This window comes from Sciurus carolinensis, chromosome 4 (assembly GCF_902686445.1).
Source record: "Sciurus carolinensis chromosome 4, mSciCar1.2, whole genome shotgun sequence".
NCBI classification, from domain to species: Eukaryota; Metazoa; Chordata; class Mammalia; order Rodentia; family Sciuridae; genus Sciurus; species Sciurus carolinensis.
In genome coordinates, this window is record NC_062216.1 from 65,245,624 (window position 1) to 65,267,355 (window position 21,732).

The 21,732-nt window shown below is 35.9% G+C and overlaps 1 protein-coding gene across 1 annotated transcript in view; it reads right to left on the minus strand.

Moving 5' to 3' along the window:
- Positions 1 to 239: 239 nt before the first annotated feature.
- Positions 240 to 21,732, minus strand: part of Kdm5a (lysine demethylase 5A) — an 80,286-nt gene continuing 58,793 nt past the window's right edge. The window contains 8 exon segments of the mRNA XM_047548292.1: positions 240 to 3,693; positions 3,695 to 3,715; positions 10,131 to 10,541; positions 12,482 to 12,702; positions 14,576 to 14,735; positions 20,268 to 20,315; positions 20,317 to 20,403; positions 20,756 to 21,316. Coding sequence (XP_047404248.1) covers positions 3,508 to 3,693; positions 3,695 to 3,715; positions 10,131 to 10,541; positions 12,482 to 12,702; positions 14,576 to 14,735; positions 20,268 to 20,315; positions 20,317 to 20,403; positions 20,756 to 21,316 — 1,695 coding nt within the window. The 3' untranslated portion in view covers positions 240 to 3,507.

The window sequence follows — 21,732 nt, forward strand, 5'->3', positions numbered from 1 at the left end:
TCCCCACCCTTAAGAAAGAGGCTTTATTCTCTTTTTATCTTCCTCAATTCCTGGCTGGTATGCATACAAATGTACTATATGGATGAAAATACTGGAAACAGGGAGTTTTTTTTTCCATGTACTGAACTACATCCAGAATCCAACCAATAAAAACAAATTGACATTTCTTGGACCAACATGGTAAAGACAAAAATAGAGAAGAACAGGAGTGAAACACAGGTAAAGTACATGCACAAATCTTATAGTTTTTGTCAACATTTGGCCCATGTTTTTGGATATTAGATTGTGGACAATCAGATTTAATGTTTGCCTTTTTCAAAGTATAACATGCAGCAATTTCTAATTTTACTGAGGCAGAAGTTTGAACCATGCAGGCAAAGTGGTTTGCAACAGCTTAGTGAGGAAGCCCAGCATCTATATTTCAACATGGCTTTTTGCAGTAAAACTATCAGAAAGTGAAATAAACATCTGTGAAGAAAAAATGCCCCTCTTTTTTCCCCAACTAGAAAGCTAACACTAATGGGGATTTGCGCAGTTCTAACGACTTTACCCTTTTAAGAATTATCAAAGACCTACCATTTTCCCCCCATGTTTCTTTCCTACTACCTTTGTGGAAATATTTGAAATGAAGGCAGTGAGAAAAATTTAGAAAGAAATTAAACACAAGGTTAAAGTATGGTAAAGAATGCAAATTAGATACGAAGGGTACAGAAACATTCTAAATAAGTTTTAATACAAAATGTTAACACAGAAGTATGGAGTAAGTTGTAAATAAGTAATTTCTCTAAGTGGCATTAAGGCTTTATATTAGAATACAAACATTTCTTTAAATAATCTTAGTTCATTAATTCCAAAACTGCAGATTTGTACATTTTGGGGAGGGAAGAGGCACTAATTTCTCTCTTCTGTTCTTCTCAGTGTAAATCTGTGGTCAAGACAGACCAAATCTTTCAAATAAATTAATAAAATCCCCACCGTTATCAATCAAATCTTTCAAATAAATTCAGAAAATCCCAGTTATCAATTAAATAGTATATTTAGCTTCAGAATGTCAGGACAGGCAAGCTATTCATGGATGAAGAGTGCTTTGTATTTTCCCCAGGTCTCCAAGCAAATACCACTGTCAAACACACAAATTATTCCCCAAACTGCCACCTTTATCCACTACACACTTCAAGAAACCAAGCACCTGAACAGCCACTCTTCTCAGCATCCTCATGATTCTCCACTGTTGATGGCATAATTAACGGATGACTGGGAAGGAAAAATCAAATCTTAAAATGTATTCCAGGCATCCACTGCTTACATTATGAATTTCTGAAAAATTGAATTACATTCAATTTTTTAACCACAAGTATTGGAAGACTTTTACAAAGACCAAAAGGCAAAAAATATTGTGCTTTCTTTTATAACATTAACCAGATGAACTTCTTAATTGATGGTCTTTAGTTTGGCAAAATGAAAACATGAAATTGGTTAGTTACCTTGCAATGTCCACTGAAATCTGAAATCATACACACATTTGAAATCTTAAGACACACATACAGCAACATTTACAAATCTAACAGGTTGAAACACTCAAATATTATCAAGTACTATGGAAAGAGTGACCAAAAAGTAGGTAGTATGAATCATAGAGAAAGCATTTATAGAAACTGGATTTTATAAGAAAGCTTTTGCTGTTTTTAAGTAAGATGACTTTTGAGTTAAATCTCATACCACTCAAACTGTAACTGGACAGTACATTTCACTTCTAGTTACTAGAAGACATTTCTTTAAAGAGACTGGGGCAAAAAGGGAAAAGGAGACTATAAGCTGTTTCTAAGCCCACCCCACACTAACTTTTAAAAGGACAACTGATGAATTTAAGTCAAACCACAGATTTGTAAATCAAAATAAAGGACACAAGATAGTGATGACAAAATGTTATTTTTTGTAATTATTTTGTCCTTTTAAAAATTTTAGTCCCCTTCGAGTAAGAGCTTACATACTGCTCATCTAACCCTTTAACAAGAACACACAATGCAACAGGAGGGAAGAGGATACAGCACCATAGTTTCAAACATTTACATATAAAAGAAAAAACAGCCAGCACAGACAAGAGTAAGGACCAAATTTCCAAAGACAGGAACAAATCCCAACACACAAAAGGAAATACATCTCAATGGAACAAAAGCAAAATGGAAGAACTGGTCAAGCTGGGATAGAGAAGGGAGTGATAACTCCTTGTACTACAAGGAAGGAACTGGATTTATCAAAAAGCAACAAAGAAAAAGCAAGTTTTTGATGCCTTGCAACTGTCATATACTGCTGGTAACAGTAAATATATATATTTAATATATTCATATGTATATTAAAAAGGAAAAATAATCTATTTATAGAACAGTAAGTAGTCAGAGACATTTAGAAAAAGTAAAAACAAGTCCTTTTTTCTTTTTTAAAATGGATTTACTAAAACAACTTCATCACCCAGAAGTACTACAACCCCACATCCTCTGATGAAGCCATGGTGTTATTCAACAGCATCCTGCTGTGGGCCATATTCCGAGTTGCCATGTTGAAACAGCAGACAACACTGGGGTCAGAGCTGCAAGGCAAAAAGCTGTTATTTGCTGGTCTTGCTCATGGCCATGCCTGAAGCCTGGTGGTGTCTGGAATACTTGTGAATGAAGGTTTTCCCGAAAAGCATGCATCACTGTGGCTCAGTTAAGACATTCTGACTGGTCGTCGTCATCATCATCAATCATCATCTTCTTTTTTGTCTGTGTGTGCACAAGCCTGGATCCATGTACCTGCTCTTCTCTAAAATGTAGACCCAGAATCCAATCTAGCCATATTTCTGAACTAGATGACATCTTCCTCCTTAGGAAGGTAAGGTGATCTGCCCCAGATGGTACAGGTTCTCTTTTTGGGTTTTCTTCTTGGTACAAACAAGCACAAGTAGCTGAGGCCTACAGACTGGGCTACAATTCCATGACTTCTAACAGAAATAACTCTAGCCTGTACTTCCTAGTTATATTGGTAGAGCATTAAATGCCGGGTGACTGTTGAAGGAAAGTGGTTCTCTGACTCCTCTCTAATTACCCCAACTAAGAAGATTCAAGCAATCAGCACCTCCTCATGGTGCTGCCCCAAGCTTGTAAGCCTCTAATACCAACTGGCTATAAGCCACATCCTACATGTCTTACTAGCACACCAATGTAGTAATGCCACCCAGCCACCTAAGAGCTCCATCAAGTGTCTGACTTTAGTGCAGTAAACCACACTCAAAGGAGATGTGAGTTGAAATACTGGCTACTGTGCCAAGAAGACATTCTCTGCACAGATGTGTAGACAGAGAATGTAGCCCACACAATCCATGCAAAGAGGAAGCCAGAACTCAAAGGACTGTCTCTGAAGGCTATCTTTGGAAGCAACATTACGAGTGGATCTAAACCACTCTACTTGATGACTAAGGTCTCAATGTGGTCCATTTTCCCCCCATGTCCCAAACTAACCAAGCATTTGCTAACTGGTCTCTTTAAGATCCTCCACTGGTAGTTTGTAGCTCATTATGAAGGAAGGAGGTGGTAATTGACCTGGGCTATCTGGCCCCTGCTTCTTTGCACAGTTTATACAGATGTAATCTTCATTTTCAGCCATTTCTGGAGATACACCCACACAAACTTGATGAAACCACTCATCACAGCCACCATTCACATTGTACCCAGTCTACCTGTAGAAGACAAGATTGGGGAATGTTTAGGTTACACAACAATAAGCCCAGAACAAAGAAACCCAAAGAGCTTTCTTGGCTTAAATGATAGCAAACACTGGAATGTCCAGAGATAGACAATGACTTCTTACGGGGTTATTTTTCAAAGAAAGAAGCTGAGAAGTTAAAACCCCCAAATTACATTTTACCACAGTATGTCCACAAAATTAGGCCTCTTAGGTACTTCATTACCTCATGAATACCTGGGGCTCCTTGTGAGGCAGAAACATGTTTGGGAAAAACTTGACACAAAAGAAACTTCTACTAGAGCAGCCAAGTAGTTTAGCTAATATTAACAATTTCTAGGCTCTAAGAATGCAATTAACAATCAAGAAAGGAAGAGTACAACAATGTGAAGGCAATCCTGTGTATTAGCTTTATTTCAAAGAGATAAGCCAAAGTACTAAGAGCATTAAATACCTTTTTAGAAAAGCAGTCACATAGGCCACTTTTAAAACTAATATTTTTTATTCTTCTCTTCTTCCGTTACAAATACAACTCCCTATAAAAAGTTAGCAAATATCAGAGGTCAAATCTTACAAATTAACCAATTATAACAGTCAAAGACACAGGTCAATAGATCACTCTGGGGTTTAAAATTAAAGTCTGGAAAACTGATAGGTGTCAGTGGCAGATGCCAGGCAAACTATGACTCTACAGAGAAAATACTGTGATTATGGGAGGCTGAGAAGGACTGTAGTTTGGCAACATTTTAAGCCTTCGACCTACAGTTAACAATAAAGTGACTTTTATATTTGGAGGGTGATTATAGTAGTTTTTATGTTAAGGCACATGAGAACCTAATTTAAGATCAAAAGAGCTACTCTCCCATACAAACATTGATCATTTCATTGGCAATATAGGAAGCCACTTAAAACCGTGAGCTTTATCATTTATCAGAACAAAGTAAGGAATACAAAGGGATCAAAGAAGCACCTCAGCATAGCTTATGAGAAAGAACAAAGGAGTTTTGGCTAGATAAATGAGTTTCATTCTGGGAAAGTAAGCAATTTTCAAAATTAGTGTCCATATAAAAACCATGATCATTGTGTAATTTTAGACTTATAACAAAGGGTATGGAAAATGATTTATACAATAATTTTTTGTCTTTATTATTCCTATTTTAGAGTTCTAGATCTTAAGAAACAATATTTAAAGTATAAATATTACTGCACTCAGAAGTTCTGAACTCAGGTGTGTATAATTTCAATCTAGCCATTTAACCTTACTAAAGCTCAATTTCCCTGCCTATACGCAGCATTGCTTCACCTCTTCCATCAGAATCACCTGAAGTGTCCATTAAAATGTAGCTGGGGGACTGGGGTTATAGCTCAGTGGTAGAGCACTTTCCTTGCACATGTGAGAAACTGGGTTTGATCCTCAGCACCACATAAAAAAATAAAATAAAATAAAGATATTATGTCAATCTTAAAAAAAAAAATGTAGCTGGGACCCATCCCAGATTCAAAATATTTGGGAATTATGAACCAGAAGCCTACATTTTTAATCAGTTCCCTACCTGATTCTTTGTTTTCTTCCTTGTCTATTTTTGTGAGAGTCTTTCTATATTGCCTAGGACTAATCTTAAAACTCCTAATAGTCCCACGTTGGCCTCCTAAGTAGCTGGGACTGCAGGTACATGACACTGCACCTGGCTTCCAAGTGATTCCCATATAGTCTAAATTTGACTATCACTACTGCCTCTTTGCAATACTTTTTCCTGTAAATTTGAAGCAACTTAACAATTCCTTCCTAAACTAACTTCCATTTTTACTGTGTAACTATCATGTTTTGCTTCTGAAGACTGCACAATAAATAAATTATTGTAATGTTCTTTTGGGAGTACACTAATCAAAGACACACTAGGGAGAGAATGGTTTCTATATAGCAAAATAAAAATAAAGGTACTGCAAGCAGGTGAAAGCCTTAAAAGTGCTAACTGTAAGGTGAACTCAGATGAGTGTTTTGTTTGGAACTGGGAAAGGGAATTGAAAGGATGACTTGTGTTCTTTAGAGGCCTAGATTTGAGATATTATGCTGTTTCATAAATGCTACCACTAAACTAGTATATAACCTTATTACCCCTACCTCCAACCTTCTTAATTCAATCCAGTTCCCATTCATGCTAATCCAAAAAGTTACCAATTTATCATTAGAGCCTCATTAAGTTGCAGAGGCTGGCTTTGAACTTGTGACCCTCCTGCCTCAGCCTCTTGGAGTAGTTGGGATTATAGGCATGCACCAATGCACCCGCTGTCCCATGTCTTTTTAAATTCTTTGCACTATAGTCATTGGTTTCAAATTTCACAAAATTAAATTGACCATTTTCTTTCAAGAATGAAGATGGTATTTTCCCTTTTGTGATTTGGACTGCACGTACCCTCCTAAACCAGCTCTCTCATGATTTCAAAAGAATATATATACACAATTTTCCACTTGTACACAAAAATCTATTTATAATGTAATACAAAGTTTATTATCTGTTAACTGAACACATCATAGCTTAGAAATTTTTTATGCTGTTGTTATTTTAAGAGATGGGGGTCTTGCTATGTTGCCCAGGCTGGACTGAAGTGATCCTCCTTTGTCAGCCTCCCTAATAGTTGGGACTATCGGCATGCACCACCACATCAGGCTTTCTGTGAAGTTTTTTAATAATTATTTTTGTGGTTCACTAAGTACTTACTCCAGAAATAGTGAAGAGGAAAATGACTATTAGAATTCATGTGCAGTTAGCCAAATTATTATTTTGGTTTTGGTGGTGCTGGGGATTGAACCCAGGGCCCTATGCATGCTAGGCAAGCACTCTATCAACTGAGCTATACCCCCGACCCACCAGTTAGCAAATTCTATGTTCTTGAGTTTTCAGGTTACTATATAGTCTGTTGCCCCTGTGTCAAACTCTTCTGTGGATTCAGCAGACATTTCAAACGTGTGTGCTTTATGATTCTATGGACCTTTTCTAACGCAAGTGTAACTCAAGTTTGATTAATAGATGAATATGACAAAATACTGGTAAGAAAAGCCCAAATTTTTGTTTCTTTTCTTGCTTAATCATCAAGGAAAATTATTATATGACCTATGTCTGGGGTAGACTCCAGTGTGCCTATGAATGATAAATTTCCCAGTAGGTAGGAATAACAGTGTTTGAACTGGTAAAGTCTCAGCCAAACTTAGGACAGTTGATTACTCTATCCCAAGTGTGTGTGTGTGTGTGTGTATTACACATTTACTTAACCCAGGCTTTGATAATCTATACTATTAGAGTTATGAACAGGTAAAGTCATTAACAATGCAAATTCTTTGGTTGAGGTAATACCCCATGAAAATCTTCTTTAAAGTCAGAGTGGCTAACAAATAGTAAATGTGAGGGGCATAAGTTTATAAATTTAAATCTTTTAATTTACCATAACAAACTTTTTATAGAAGGCAGTAGTAATGGGTAAGGAAAAAGAGAATTAAAAAGTAGAAGAAAAAAATCCAAAGTCTATTTGTATATGTAAAATGATTTAAGTATTTAACACTGAAAAGAAGTGCTATTTTAAGGATCAGCCCCAAAGAAGTTGCTGTTTCAATGTTAATTTGTTTTATTCTTTGTAAAAATAAGACTGAAGAAGATGATTTCAAGGAGAAAATATTTCTAACTTTTTAAACTAATTTTTTCAAAACAGTTCTTCATTGTTTTCAAGTTCAGCTTGCTTGAATTTGATAACTGATGGAAAAGAGAGTTTTTAAAAACCATTTTATAATATTCTGGTATCATCTTTTTTTATTCATTCTAAAACATCTTAAAATTGAGGCTAGGTACATTTGAGTAACCATTCTTCTAAATTTTAAAAAAACATTTTTCAATCTGCAAAGTTTTAGGACAAAGTAATAGTAATTACTGGTTAGAGAAAATGGGTATTTACCTAAAAAGAAATGAACACTAGAAGTTATTTTTGTTGCATATTTAAAGAACAGACTTCCCTAAAAAGCATTCTTTTCTTATCATCATTTGTTCTAAAGATGTGTACTGTGCATTAATCACATTTTCACAAATGCTACAAACTGAGTAAGTTGAAAATTCTTTTTAAAAAATTTAAAAGAAATGCACTGATTGTTTAGTGAAGCTAATGTCAAGAATAAATACAGAGAGCCATAAAAGTTGCAAAATAGCAATGACAGCTGAAATATAATCTGAAAAAATTTGTTTAAAATTCAACAGAGAGGGTCTAGGGTTGTGGCTCAGGGTTAGAGCAATTGCCTAGCATGTGTGAGGTACTGGATTTGACCTTCAGCACCACATAAAAATAAATAAATAAAATAAAGGTATTGTGTCCACCTACAACTATAAAAAATATTTTAAAAATTAAACAGAAAAATAACACTAAGTTCAATTTATATAAGTTAATGACAGGGCAAGGCACATAATGTTCACCTTTAACAGTTTAAAATAGACATTTTCTTGAATACTCAGCTAAATCTTTGCTCCAACAAAATGTACCTATAAAAATACCTATAATGTCAGAAACAAATTTCAGGGTTTATGGAAAAGTAATGATCACCACTTAACACACTGCATTTTCTGTTAACAAATGTGTTCAGAGATAATTTCATCTTTTTCTCACAACCCTTTGAGTAAGAAGGCATGTGTTAATTTATATTTAATTTTAGAGCAAATGGAAAACAAAAAAAAACTGCCTGTAGTGTTTACATGTTACAGGAATATGACAGGGATAGTGGATGAATAGAATATTTAAGTGTGAGCAGAAGAGAGAGGAAAGATTAACTGATAAGAAGAAAAAAGAGAAGACAAAAGAGTTCATGAGGCAGATAAAAATTACAGGAAGAATGATTTAAAAAGCTTAAAAAAGAAATACCATATCTCACCACTAGTCTTGAAACTGCCATAAAATTAGATAAAGAAAAAGGTTCTGCCAATACTGAGCTGTTAATACTTTGGTACCCAAAGAGAACCAGTTAACCCTCCAGTCTTTTAAGTAATAACTGTGGAAGAAAATAGATTCAAAATGAAAGATAAAAATAATTCCTACATATATTAACAAATTAAATGAATCTTTAAAATGTTTATAATGTAGAAAATGCTTATGAGATGAATAAAGCAAGATAAGAAAGTGAACAGACAGTATGACAATGATATAAAACAAATTATAAAAATTGAGGAAGCAAACACACTGAAGTATTTATAGCCACTAAAACTAGACTTGAAAACTAGACTATGGGATATATATTTTACTGTTAATTTATTTCTAAAAGTGAATGGAAAGCCCCTAAATAAACCTGACTTAAGTATTAAAGTATCATTTTGGAATGTGTTTTTGTACTTACATCTCAGGAATTATCCATGGAGCTGGGATACTAGTGGAAAACCTAATTTGGGAGTCAGAGAAGCAGGATTCTGCCACCAATTTGCTCTGTGACTTTGGTCACAGGATTTATCTTCTCCGAGTTCCCAGTTCCATCATTTGTAAATGAGGAGCCTGAACAAAGTGACCTCTTGGTCCTTTTGATCTCTAAAATGTGTAAGTACCTGACTGAGAAGGTAAGTTGGGATACAACCTGTAGGGAATAGTGATGCCGTTTTATTTATTCTGCTCAGGCTTTAAAACTAAAGAGCTATTAAAATTCTAAATATCAAGTGGTATACTGGGCATAATAAATAAAAATATGAATTTATTAATGTTCTTGATGGGAATAATGGATGCCTCTAATCATAACTGAGATTTTTCATAAAGTCTTTCCATTTTTCTCATAAGTTCACATCAATATTACCCAAGAATGCCATTACCTGAATTACTATATTTAAAATTTAAGACTGAAAAATTTTAAATAATACCTATAAAGATCTGAATTATTTGTTACAAAGGATTTTTTTAAATAATCGTAAGCCTATTCAGTCACAAGTCAACATGAGCCTGAGTGTGGGTAAGAAATGAAGTTTTTAGTCTTTGGAACACGGTATTACTGCAATTTGCTAAAGCTCTTACAGTTACTGGTCCATAATTTTTTCAGGCCACTGTAGCTAACTGTAAGTTCTAAGCTGCCCTACAGGAAAGACACAAGACTTGTTTTAAAACTTGTTCTGCCTACTGTATGTGAAATGTACTGCTTGCCAGGAAATGTCATATAGCTTCTCTATGCTCCTATCTATTATGTTCACTAAGTATGTTATTTTTAAAAAATAAAACATTTTCTTCTATTAAGCACACTGATCTAGGAGCCTCATCATTCAAATCAATTTGTAGAAACTGTAGAAAAAATATTACGTTGGAACTCCAAAACCTGGATCACAATTATACTATTAACATATCAAACATGTCTCCATAACTCTTGTTTTTGACTTCTCTCACACCTATAAAAAGTTGGAACTCACCTTGTCCTTACAGGGTCTTTGGCAGTTTTGTGCTGCACATACAGCATTCTCATCATCAGATTCCTCTGCTCCTGACCAGTCATATTTTGAAGGGATGTCCAGCACTTTTTTCTCTCTTTTCTTTTCAGTACTCTCTTTTACAAGTTCAACTTTGGCTGCAGCAGCCTTTTCTTTCTTTTTCTTTCTCTCTTCTTCTTTTGCTAGTTTCTTGGCCAGTTTGTTCAGCTCCTTTGATTTGTCTGCATTTAATTTTAATTTCTTCTTTTTAGGTTTGTCCATTTTCTTTAGCTCCTTGGATTTCTGTTTTCCTTCTCCGAAAAATTGTTCTACCTTTTCTAGTTTCCGTTTCCGTTTCTTCTCTGAAGAGTCCTTGCCTTTCATTTTTAATGGTTTCTCTTCCATGCTGTCATCCTTCAACGATATAAAATTAGAAACAATTTTAAAGCAAGACATTTAAAATCAGTGTAATTCTTTCACATGAGGTACCCAGAACAAATAAATTCAGAGACACAAAATAGAACTGAGGTTACTGGGGGTGAGGGAAGAAGAAATGGAAATTTGTTGTTTAAAGGGTACAGAGTTTCTGTTTTCAAAAAGTTCTTTATTAACTCAATAAATTGGTGGTGGTTAAGTAGTTATCAAAAATATCAGGAAAATAGATAAGACTGTCTCCATGATCTCATTACAAAGGGTATATAGTGACTTTGACAAGGACTAGAAAATAGCTTATGTGACAAAGCAAAAAATATCACTTTATGCTGGGTACAGGCGCACATGCCTATAATCCCAGTGACTCAGGAATATAAGGCAAGAGGACTCCAAGTTCAAAACCAGTCTCAGCAACTTAGCAAGGCCCTATATAAGAGACCCTGTTTCAAATAAAAAATAAAAGGGCTGGGATGTGGCTCAGCAGTTAAGCACCCCTAGGTTCAATCCCCAGTACCAAAACCAAAACCAAAACCAAATTTCACTTTTCAACTTTCTAATACTGTTGCCATTTTGTGCTAATGTAATAAACATTAAAATTTTAATAGAAAATGTATATGTGGTAACAGAAAGAACTGGAGGGATTAGAAAAAGAAATACCTAAAAATGTAAACTTGATTATTCCTAAGGAAAAACCTTTGAAAATTCATTTTTCTGCAGATATGAGACTTGAGAATCTTTGACAGGACTCTAACAATTGCAGAATCTACTAGATTACAAATGTACTGAGTTTATTACACCTTGAACAACATATGTAAACTCATAATACTTTGTGTTTACCTGTATGTAATAAATAAGATCATATGAGATAATGGATGTGAAGAAAATACTCTGTAGAATAGAAAAGACAATTTAAATTAGGCTACATTAGACTGGTCCTCCAAACCAAAACCAAATCAGAGTGCTCTAAATGTATCTGTATCAACAATAGGTGATATTGTACCACTGACTCCAGTACATGGAAGCAAAAAAGCTAATAAAAAGAATACTTGGGAGTTAGACACCAGAGTTAGAATCTAAGTATGTTAATTTTTACTACATGTATGATCTTAACTTTCCATCTCTCTGGATCCTTAATTTCTCCATATGAAGAAAGGGGTTAGCCAGGCACACCTGTATTCCCAGTGGCTTGAGAGGCTGAGACAGGAGCATTCCAAGTTCAAAGCCAGCCTCAGCAACGGTGAGGCACTAAGCAACTCAGTGAGACTGTGTCTCTAATAAAAATATGAAACAGGGATGGGCATGTGGCTCAGTGTTTGAGTGCCTGAGTTCAATCCCTGGTACCCCCGCAAAAAAGAGTGGGGTTACTACTAACCTTCCCTGGCCTCTTCAGGATTATGATAAAGATCATACATGTACACTATATAAATTACAAACTGCTATGAAAGTGTAATATATGAATGTGGATTCTCTCCCACCCATCCAGTTCTATTTAACCCATTTTCTTCTTCCTTTTTTTTTTTAACTACTCCATTTTCCTGCCTAATTTTGGCATTCCAAAAGCAGGAAGCTGGGCTAAGGATGTTGTTCTAAACTGGTTGTTTTCAATTGCCCTGAGGGAAGAAGAATTTTTGCAAAAAACAGCCTTTTGTAGAAAAAAAAATTTTTTTTTTTTTTAGGTTTTTTTTTTTTTTTTTGTAGAAATTTAAAAATAATAATAGTAATAAAACAAACATCATAATCATAAAAATTAATATTACACAAAAAATAGCAATAAAGAAAATCATACAGCAGAATTATTCTGGCTTAAGTGGGAGAACAGGAGAGTCAGATTACTCCCACTAAGTCATCCCTAGTCAACTGTCTAAGGAATCTGGATATTTAATGGTTTTAAAACCACAATTAAGTTAGCAGGAAATCCATACCTCCATAATATGTAGGAATCTGTCTTCTGAGGGTGGGTGTGTGGCCTGCAAAATCCTCCATATGTGTTGTGTCTCATCTAGAGACACTTCAAGGAGGTCTCCAACCATCATGAGCTCTTCCAGTTGGGCTTTAGCTCCCGGTGACAACTCCAATACCGGAGGTTCCAAACTTCGAGGAACCAAAGGGCTCTTCCGAGGTTGTTTTCTTGGAGTGCTAGAACCTTTCACAAAAAACACCGTAAGACAAGAAAGTGAGAACCATGGAAAAATGTAATGTTTTCAAAGTAAATGTTTAGCAAAATGATCTCCCCCTCCTTCTACACTGACTTCAGATATGTGGATTCATTATATCCGTACAAAAGTAAATGAAGTTGTTTTATAGTTTTTTTTTTTTAATTTTTAAACACTTTATTTATTTATTATGTAGTTAGTTAGTTAGTTACACATGGTGCTGAGGATTGAACCCAGTGCCTCACTCATGCTAGGCAAATGCTCTACCACTGAGCACAAACTCAGTCCTTTGTGGGGTTTTTTTGGTACCAAGGATTGAACTTAGGGGTGCTTAACCACTGAACCACATCCCCAGACCTTTCTGTATTTTATTTGGAGACAGTCTCACTGAGTTGCTTAGGGCCTCTTTAAATTGCTGAGGCTGGCTCTGAACTTGTGATCCTCCTGTCTCAGCCTCCCCAAGCCGCTGGGATTATAGGCATGCAACAGACACCCAGCTGTTTTATTTTTTGAGATGGGGTTTTACTATGTTGCTGAGGGCTGCCTCAAACTCTAACTAAGCTCCAGTGATCTTTCTGCCTCAGCCTCTTCAATAGTTGGGATTACAAGTGCAAATGCCACTACATCCTAGAAAGTGAAAATGAAATTTCAAACAAATACCAAACAAAAGATCTACAATTCTAAGGCCCACTTTAAAAATTGGTTTAGAGTTTAAAATTGTTCTTTATCCTGAACTACTGCACAATCTCTTAACCTAGTCTCCATTTTAGACTATATCAAAAGATCAAGCAGTTAACTGCCCTACATAAATAAATGGTTGGCTAATGGTGGCAGATGCCTTAATTCCAGATACTCAGGAGGCTGAGGCAGGAGAATTGCAAACTTGAGGCCAGCTTTGGCAATTTATCAAGACCCCTATCTCAAAAAATTTAAAAGAGGGATGTGAGGGGCCCCCCTCAATGTTAGAATGCTTGCCTAGCATGCATGAGGCCTTGTGTTCAATTGTCCAATCACCAGTACTGCGTACACACAAAAAATTAAAAATAAAAAATAATTTTTAAAAATAGTTATCTTCCAAATGAATAGACAGTAATATGCTTTTCCATAAAATTTTAAAGGTTTATTATATAGAGAGACATTTTCCATCTTCCAGTGTTGTGACATAAAGCAGGATGACTTTATTTTTACTAGGGAAAAGAAAAACAAACTTCATTGAGATATCATCCACCAAGGAAGAACTTTTCTAACAGTTAAAGCTACCCAACCCAAAATGAATATTCTTAGAAAGCAGTGAATTTTTCAACAACTGGTAATTATCAAATGGAGGATAAATGAATACCTAACAGGGATTTCATAAAAATGAGATATGTTACAGATTATGGAATGAGAAGTTGTGCTCCATTTGTGTACAATGTTTCAAAATGCATTCTACTGTCATGTATAACTCATTAGAAAAAAAAAATTTTTAAATGAGATAAGTAACCACACAGAATTTAAAGTTCTCATTAGGACTCTATAATTCTATGTTCATTTTTAGGTTGCCTAATGAAAGAAAGTGTAAACAGAGGGGGTTGGGGTTGTAGCCCAGTGGTGCTTGCATCTCATATGTGAGGTACTGGGTTCGATCCTCAGCACCACATAAAAATAAATAAAGGTACTGTGTCCATCTACAACTTAAAAGAAAAAAAAATTTTTAAATGCAAATAGAGGCTAGATTTCCCAAAACAGCATTTTTACGTTCTATTAGCATTTCATGGGTAGACATCATACTCAATTCAAGAAAGATTCACAGTCTTGAATAATACAATATTTTTTCTCATTTTAGACTTATCTTCACCAGATTTTCTTTTTAAAGGGTAATACCTTGAGAACAACTCTTAGAAGCAGAAGAATAAGCATGTTCTGCACAGAATGAAGGTGCAGTCCACATATGAGTTACCACTTCCTCAGACTTGATGGGAATTTCTTCATCACAAAAAAGATTGGGTTCCAGACTACTAGAGGACTTCACACTGGCTGTGTCCTGAAGAAGAAACAATAAGGGGTATTCAGAATTAGTTAACCACATAGCTTATCCTATGACAAGGATCTAAATAATGGCTTTCAGGAAGCTTCTAACATAACATACTAAAAATATGACATTAAAATTATATGAATTAAATGAAATAGAAAATGTCCATGGAGGATTTAAAAAAAAAAAAAGGACTACAATTCAAACCAAAAGAGAAAGTAAAGCTAAAAATAATTCATAGAGATAAGAAACCTACAAAAAAAAAGTACAATTAAGTAGTCTACCTTCTATAGTCTACAACCCATAAAAACTTGCATAACAAGAAGTTAAGGAGTATTGATCCTTTAAAAGAAAATAAAATGGACCTTAAGAGAAGGTTTAGAGGTGACAGCTCTTCTTTTAATTTTTTTTCAGTTGTAGATGGACAACTCTTTTGGTACTAGGATTGAACTCAGGGGTACTCCAGTCATTAAGCCACATCCCTAGCCCTATTTTGTATTTTATTTAGATACAGGGTATCACTGAGTTGCTTAGTGCCTCAATTTTGCTTAGACTGGCTTCAAACTTTGATTCTCCTGCCTCAGCCTCCCAAGTCACTGGGATTACAGGCCTGCACCCACCGTTTCCGGCTTAATACCTTTGTTTTATTTATTTGTTTTTATGTGGTGCTAATGATCAAACCCAGTGCCTCACATGTGCTAGGCAAGCGCTCTACCACTGAGCCACAACCCCAGTCCCCTTGTGACATCTTAAGACACAATATTTAATCCTAAATTTCCAAACCTACTATCTTCCAGAGCCTGATGATATACAAACTACACAGCTCTGACAGCTCTAATCAGGTCTCTGATAAGTTTTCATAGAATTTGTTTCCACAAGCTCACCTATATAGCTTTAAAGGTCAGAGTATAATCAGGAAGACAGAAATCACACCAAGTATTTAGACAGATGTTTTTGTTTGTTTGTTCAATATACTGGGAACTGAACCCAGGGGTACCTTACCACTGAACTACATCCCTAGCCCCTTTTTAAATTTTTTTATTTTGAGACAAAGTCTCCCACTTACATAGATGGCCTCAAACTTAAAATAAAAGAACTATAATCTCTAGGGTTGGTGTGGTTATTAAAACCTAAAGGTTTAAGAAAGGGGCCCTGCAAAGTTGGAATGCAGATCTCTGAGGAGGAACTACTGGTCAGTTAAGTTCTGCTACCTATGACAGAAGACAATAATGTTGGTTTGGGAAGGGAAGAGACAAGGAAAAGAGGTAGGGTTGGAAATTTGAATCTGTTGCCTATGCCAGGATTAAAATAAAAATGCACACACACACATGAAAGTTTGAATGATTATGACAAAAACATGGAATAACATTTTCTAATGTCTTCTACTGTCAAAAGAGTCATCTGGCAAAGGACAAATGGCAGGTGTTGGCAAACTATTGCCTGTGGGCTAAACCTAGCTGGCAGCCTATTTTTGTATGGATTGTGAGGTAAAAGTAATTTGTACATTTTTAAAGAGGAAAAAAAGGAAACGAGAAAGGGAAAAAAGAAGGCAGAGAGGGGTGGGAAGCAGCAGCAACAAGAGACCTTAAAACATTTACAATTTAGCCCTTTATAGAAAAAGCTTGGCAACCCCTGGTGTGGACTCCAGTCTCAGAATTATAAAGTGGAATATAAGAGTGTGTTAGAAGTTGAGCAAAAATAGCTTAATGACTAACCCAACACCTGATTCTCTTTAGGGTACACTGGAGGAAGATACTTTCCAAAAACCTGTAAGTTTCAAAGTAATAGTTAGCTATGAAAAGGACAACTTAGAAGAAAAATGGTTCATAAAAGGAATCTGTAAAACAATGCCACTTGCTGAGAATTTAGGAAGAGCTCACAGTCCTCTTCCCTATTCAAGAATTTAAGACCTAAAAGGCAAAAGACAAAGGAGTAAAACTTCAGTTTCCAGATGCTTCTTCTCACTGACTAGAATTATTTTTCTTACCTGGACACCACTCATTTCATTTTAACTCATATAGGAAAGCTTTCAAAATGAAAAGGACAGTCAGGCATGTTGTTGCATGCCTGTAATTCCAGCCACTTGGGCAGCTAAGGCAGGAGGATCACAAATTCAAGGCCAGTCTCAGCAACTTAGCAAGACCCTATCTCAAAATAAAAAAGGGCTGGGGATGTAAAAGTGGTAAAGTGTCCCTTAGTTCAATCCCCAGAACCAAAAAGACAAAACAAAATAAAAAGGACAGTGATTAGAAAAAAATGATGGAAACTAATGAAAGGTTAAACAAATGTGCTTTCAATTCCTTTCCTAGTGTGAAGTATGAAACATGAGAAGTACCATGTATGTATAAATATGTGTGTATGTGTAAATATATATCAAAGCATCATACTGTATACCATAAATATGTATAATTTCTATTGGTCAATTTTAAAATTAGTTTTTTTTAAAATTACTCTCCCTAAAAGGAAATTTATAGTTTGGTTCCCAATTCTGGCAAATCAGCAGGCAAGGCAGAACGGTCTCTCACCAAGAAATTGTTTTATACCAAGATTTGTCACTGCACTCTAATATTAAGTGGAACAAAAGTCTCAGTTGGATGTACCTATAATCTTAGCCACATGGGAGGTTGAAGCAGGAGGATCACAGGTTTGAGACCAGCCTCAGCAATTAGACCTTATTCAAAAAAAGGGCTGGGGATGTAGTTCAGAGGTAAAGTACCCTTGGGATCAATTCCTAGCACTCCCCACAAAGCAAACAAACAACAACAAAAAAGTGTCTCTGACAAACTCCACTATATATCCACCCAAGTTCAAATTACCCAAGTATTAACCAGCGTGGAGAAGAAAATGTGAAAAATCTAAATGTTTAACTTACTTTCTCTAAAATGAGCAGTTACTGGGATACATTAAGAAACACTCTGGGGGATAATACCTACCACCATTCTATCTCCTCCTTTTTGATGTGTATTTGTACACATATATGCATTTGCAAAACATAAATTGTAATATGGACAAAGAATTTCAGTAAAGATAAATAACATGCTTTAAAAGCAAATAATCATGGTTATTTCCAAGGTTATCCCAAACACAATTTCAAAGGATTCATGAGACTTCACTTCAACATTAAATAGATATTTTCCCAAGTAATGATTTTCTTAATGCTGCTCAAAGTATTTTAGTGGTGATTCATTTTATATTCAAATGAAGTAATTAAACAATACAAAGGACAAACAACTTGTTTTAATTTGTAAATGTTATGGTAACCAAGACAGAATGACTCATTTTATAATTGTTTTCTTCCTAAACTGATAGGGACTCTTCCTCAGGCAAATATATTGAATTCAAAGTATTTTAAGTACGAATTCATGATCACAGCAAGGGAAATCATACAAAGGAGAAAAACATCAAGCCAAATGCAAGTTAATGTACAAATAAAATTTTCATTACATAAGCCAGTTTGTGCTTGGGGAGGCAGGAGTGAGGGAAAGGAGGGAGAGAGAGGAGAGAGAGAGAGGAGAGAGGAGAGAGGAGAGAGAGAGGAGAGAGAGGAGAGAGAGGAGAGAGAGGAGAGAGGGAGAGAGGGAGAGAGGGAGAGAGGGAGAGAGGGAGAGAGGGAGAGAGGGAGAGATGGAGAGAGAGAGAAAGAGGGAGAGAGGGAGAGAGGGAGAGAGTCATTACACAGTAAGCACATACTCTATAAGAAAATGAATGCTCAAGTGGATTTTTTTTTCATTCACAGATATCAATATCAATGTAAATTTAACCTTAGATTACCATAAGTCTTGCTTCCATTATTCTACTTTTTTAAGCTGTCAAATATATTGTTAACACTACAAAACCCCAATGTTGTTTTTCTATCCTACCGATACCCCTTCCAAAGAGACTGTAAACTAAGACTCTCATATAAATTCCTGCAAAAATTAGAACTACTCCACACAACCATATCAAACCAGTTTTGATTAATGCAATACTTGCAGATGTTTTGTTTTCATAGGTTATTGATCTCCTTCCAAGCAAAGGCCACCATGTTTAATTCTAGAGCACTGGCTGATAATTAATGTTCTAGAAAGCAAACATAAGTACTGGAGGTTGCTTGTTATATGAAAAACAGGTGATTCTAGTATTCAATTAAAAAGCTAACTTATACTTGGCATGGGTTGCATTCCCATTCAGCTGCTTCCAGTCATCCTATTCAACTCTGCAAACAAAAATGTTCATTAACTTCTAGATAATAAGGTGCTTTAGAAGATTATCTGAACAGGCTAACCCAAGTTTCAACTTCTCTCAAGTCTTTAATTCATGCAACTGGAAATTCCCTCATTAAAACATTTCCCAGATCCATTTTTATCTTGAGAAAAATATTTTCCAGTACATGAATTTACAAGTGTCTCTCACAGATGATTTTAATTTTACATACTTAAGAGTGTCTTATTCTAATGGAATTCATGCTGTAAGAATGACCAGTACCCACCAGATCTGCATGCTGAAAAGATAATGAAAGGTAGTCAAGGGGTTGGGATGAAATTCCTCCATGTTCTATGGAAACAGTCTTGGAGTACAACTCCCAGGTTGCAGACACAGATTCTAAACAGAACAACTGAGCATCATATTAAACAAACAACAATTCAGGATCTCTGCCTAGATCATGTTATTACTAGGTACAAAGCAAAGGACTTGCACCTGACACTAAATGACAATGCAAGGACAACTGGATCCAATACAAACTTGCCAAAACCTTCTCTTCACCACCAGTGTGGTGTCATTATCGAAATAATCATATTGATGATAACAATTAACTGCAATTATAACTCTGCAAATTCTAATGATGGGCCCAAGTATTACCTATCTCTGAATATGACATTATATTTAGTACCATACAGAGAGAGCAAAAGACTCACAGTACACCTAGAATGGGATTCTTAAAACATGACTAGGTACAATTTAACAACTCAAAAAAATCTGAAAATTGAAACTGGCCACGAAAGCTTTCAACAATTTATAGGCATTATTTCTCCTAGTCCCTCTAGGTCATAAGGAATTGTGAAGGAAAAGGAAAAAATACAAGTTTTTAAAAAATTCTTTAAAAAAAAAAATGTTTTAGCAATATATCTTTGTTTTCCCCCTTGGAGTTTTGAAAAAATGTGATCACCATGAACTCAGGACAAGTAAGTGACTAGCCTTTTCTTCCCCTTTTAGGCCTCAATAGCTATTGAATTGAATACTGCATTCAATAGCATTTTTATTAAAAAAAAAAAAAAACAACTCACCCAGTGCAGCAGCACTATGCCTGTAGTCCCAGCAATTCAAAAGGCTGAGGCAGGAGGATCACAAGCTTGAGACCAGCCTCAGCAACTCAGTAAGCCCTAAGCAACTTAGTGACACCTTGTCCCAAAATAAAAAATGAAAAGGGTTGGGGATGTGGCTCAGTGGCTAAATGCCCCTGGGTTCTATCCCTGGTACGTACATACATATACACACACACACACATACATAAAAAATAAACTCACTGGACAGGTATGAACCCAGACAGCTTGTCCATGTAATTACCTTGATGTCATAGCCATATGTCTCCCGAATGTCTTCATCAGAATCTGTTTTCTTCATCATCATAGTCCATTGTTTGTCGAGGGGAAGATGATACACTGCTTACTACCCGGTTAAAAGCAGACTGCTGGAAACTGGGGTAAGTGTCCCTAAACAGCAAAGATTCCAAGATGAATGGAGAGATGTACAAAAAATAGGGAATTAATAAATGCTTAAGATCAACAACATGTATTGAACCTGCAAGTCTAACGGTTCTTCAGTTAGTAGAAATTATTTGATTATGATACCTAAATCGACCTGAATATTTCCAGATAATATTTCACTAAAATGACCTAAGTAGGTACTCAGAGAAAATACTACAGACAATTATAGAATGAAGATGCCATGAATAATACAACTGCTGACAAATCACTGTTATTTTCCAAGTCATTTGGTAAGATTGATATACTGTTCACACACTACCACATGAAATAGAAAAAGAATATAAATGCTAAACTTGCCTGTAAGTCTGGATTGGCGGCTGCTTTTTGGAGTTCTGCACTGATGATCTTTTCAGTTTTTTCCCGAGCTGCCTGTTCCACCATACGCTGGCTTAACACAGAGAGTTTGGCTAGGGCAGAGGACAGTTCATCTGTGGCTAGGGCTTGTCGTGCCCTATCTTGCCAACTCATGGCACGTTCTGTCAAACACTGTAGGGCCTCTCCTTCAGGCAACCGCACAGGCAACTTCTGAAGGGATACAAGTAGTGACAGAATAGTCTCTAGCCTGGGCCTTCGAGACCGCATACAAAGAGGGCAAAGGAATTTTACTTCTTTAGCCTGCCAGCTGGACCCTTTTTTCTGGGAACCTGATTTAGGAAGGGGAACACAGCTGTTATGGAACCAGTCTTTGCAGAGCTCACACTGTAGCATAAACCCACTGGCCGTCTTGCGGCAAATGCAAAATTTTACTTCTTCTATGCGGTCCACCATTGTCATCTTGGCTAGGTTGGCTGCTCTGAGGGAATGCATTGCTTCGATCTCTTTTTGCTCTCGTTCTTTGAAAACTGCCACCTGTATATGACAAACATTTCATTGAAAGGAGTCACTGCGATACACCCCATAATACCAAATGCTTATGGTCAAGGAATCTTTCTCCCAATATGGCCTAGTGATAACAAAGCATTAGCTTTTAAAAAACCATTAGTTGTAAACAATTTTCTAAAATTTGGGATACCTTGCCAGTATCCACACAAACATTCCTCATCTGGAAAGCAGGCAAAGTGCTCCCTTATTTGACAATTTACATTAGTAGAATACTTTGAATTCTTCTGTAGGGCAGAGCAAAAAGAGGGTACTGCCTTGCTCGGTGTAATAGCACATATCTAAAAACCCGGCAACTTAGGAGGCTGAGGCAGGAGGATTCAAGTTTGAGGTCAACCTCTGTAAATTACTGAAATCTGTCTTAAAATAAATATAACACAGGCCTG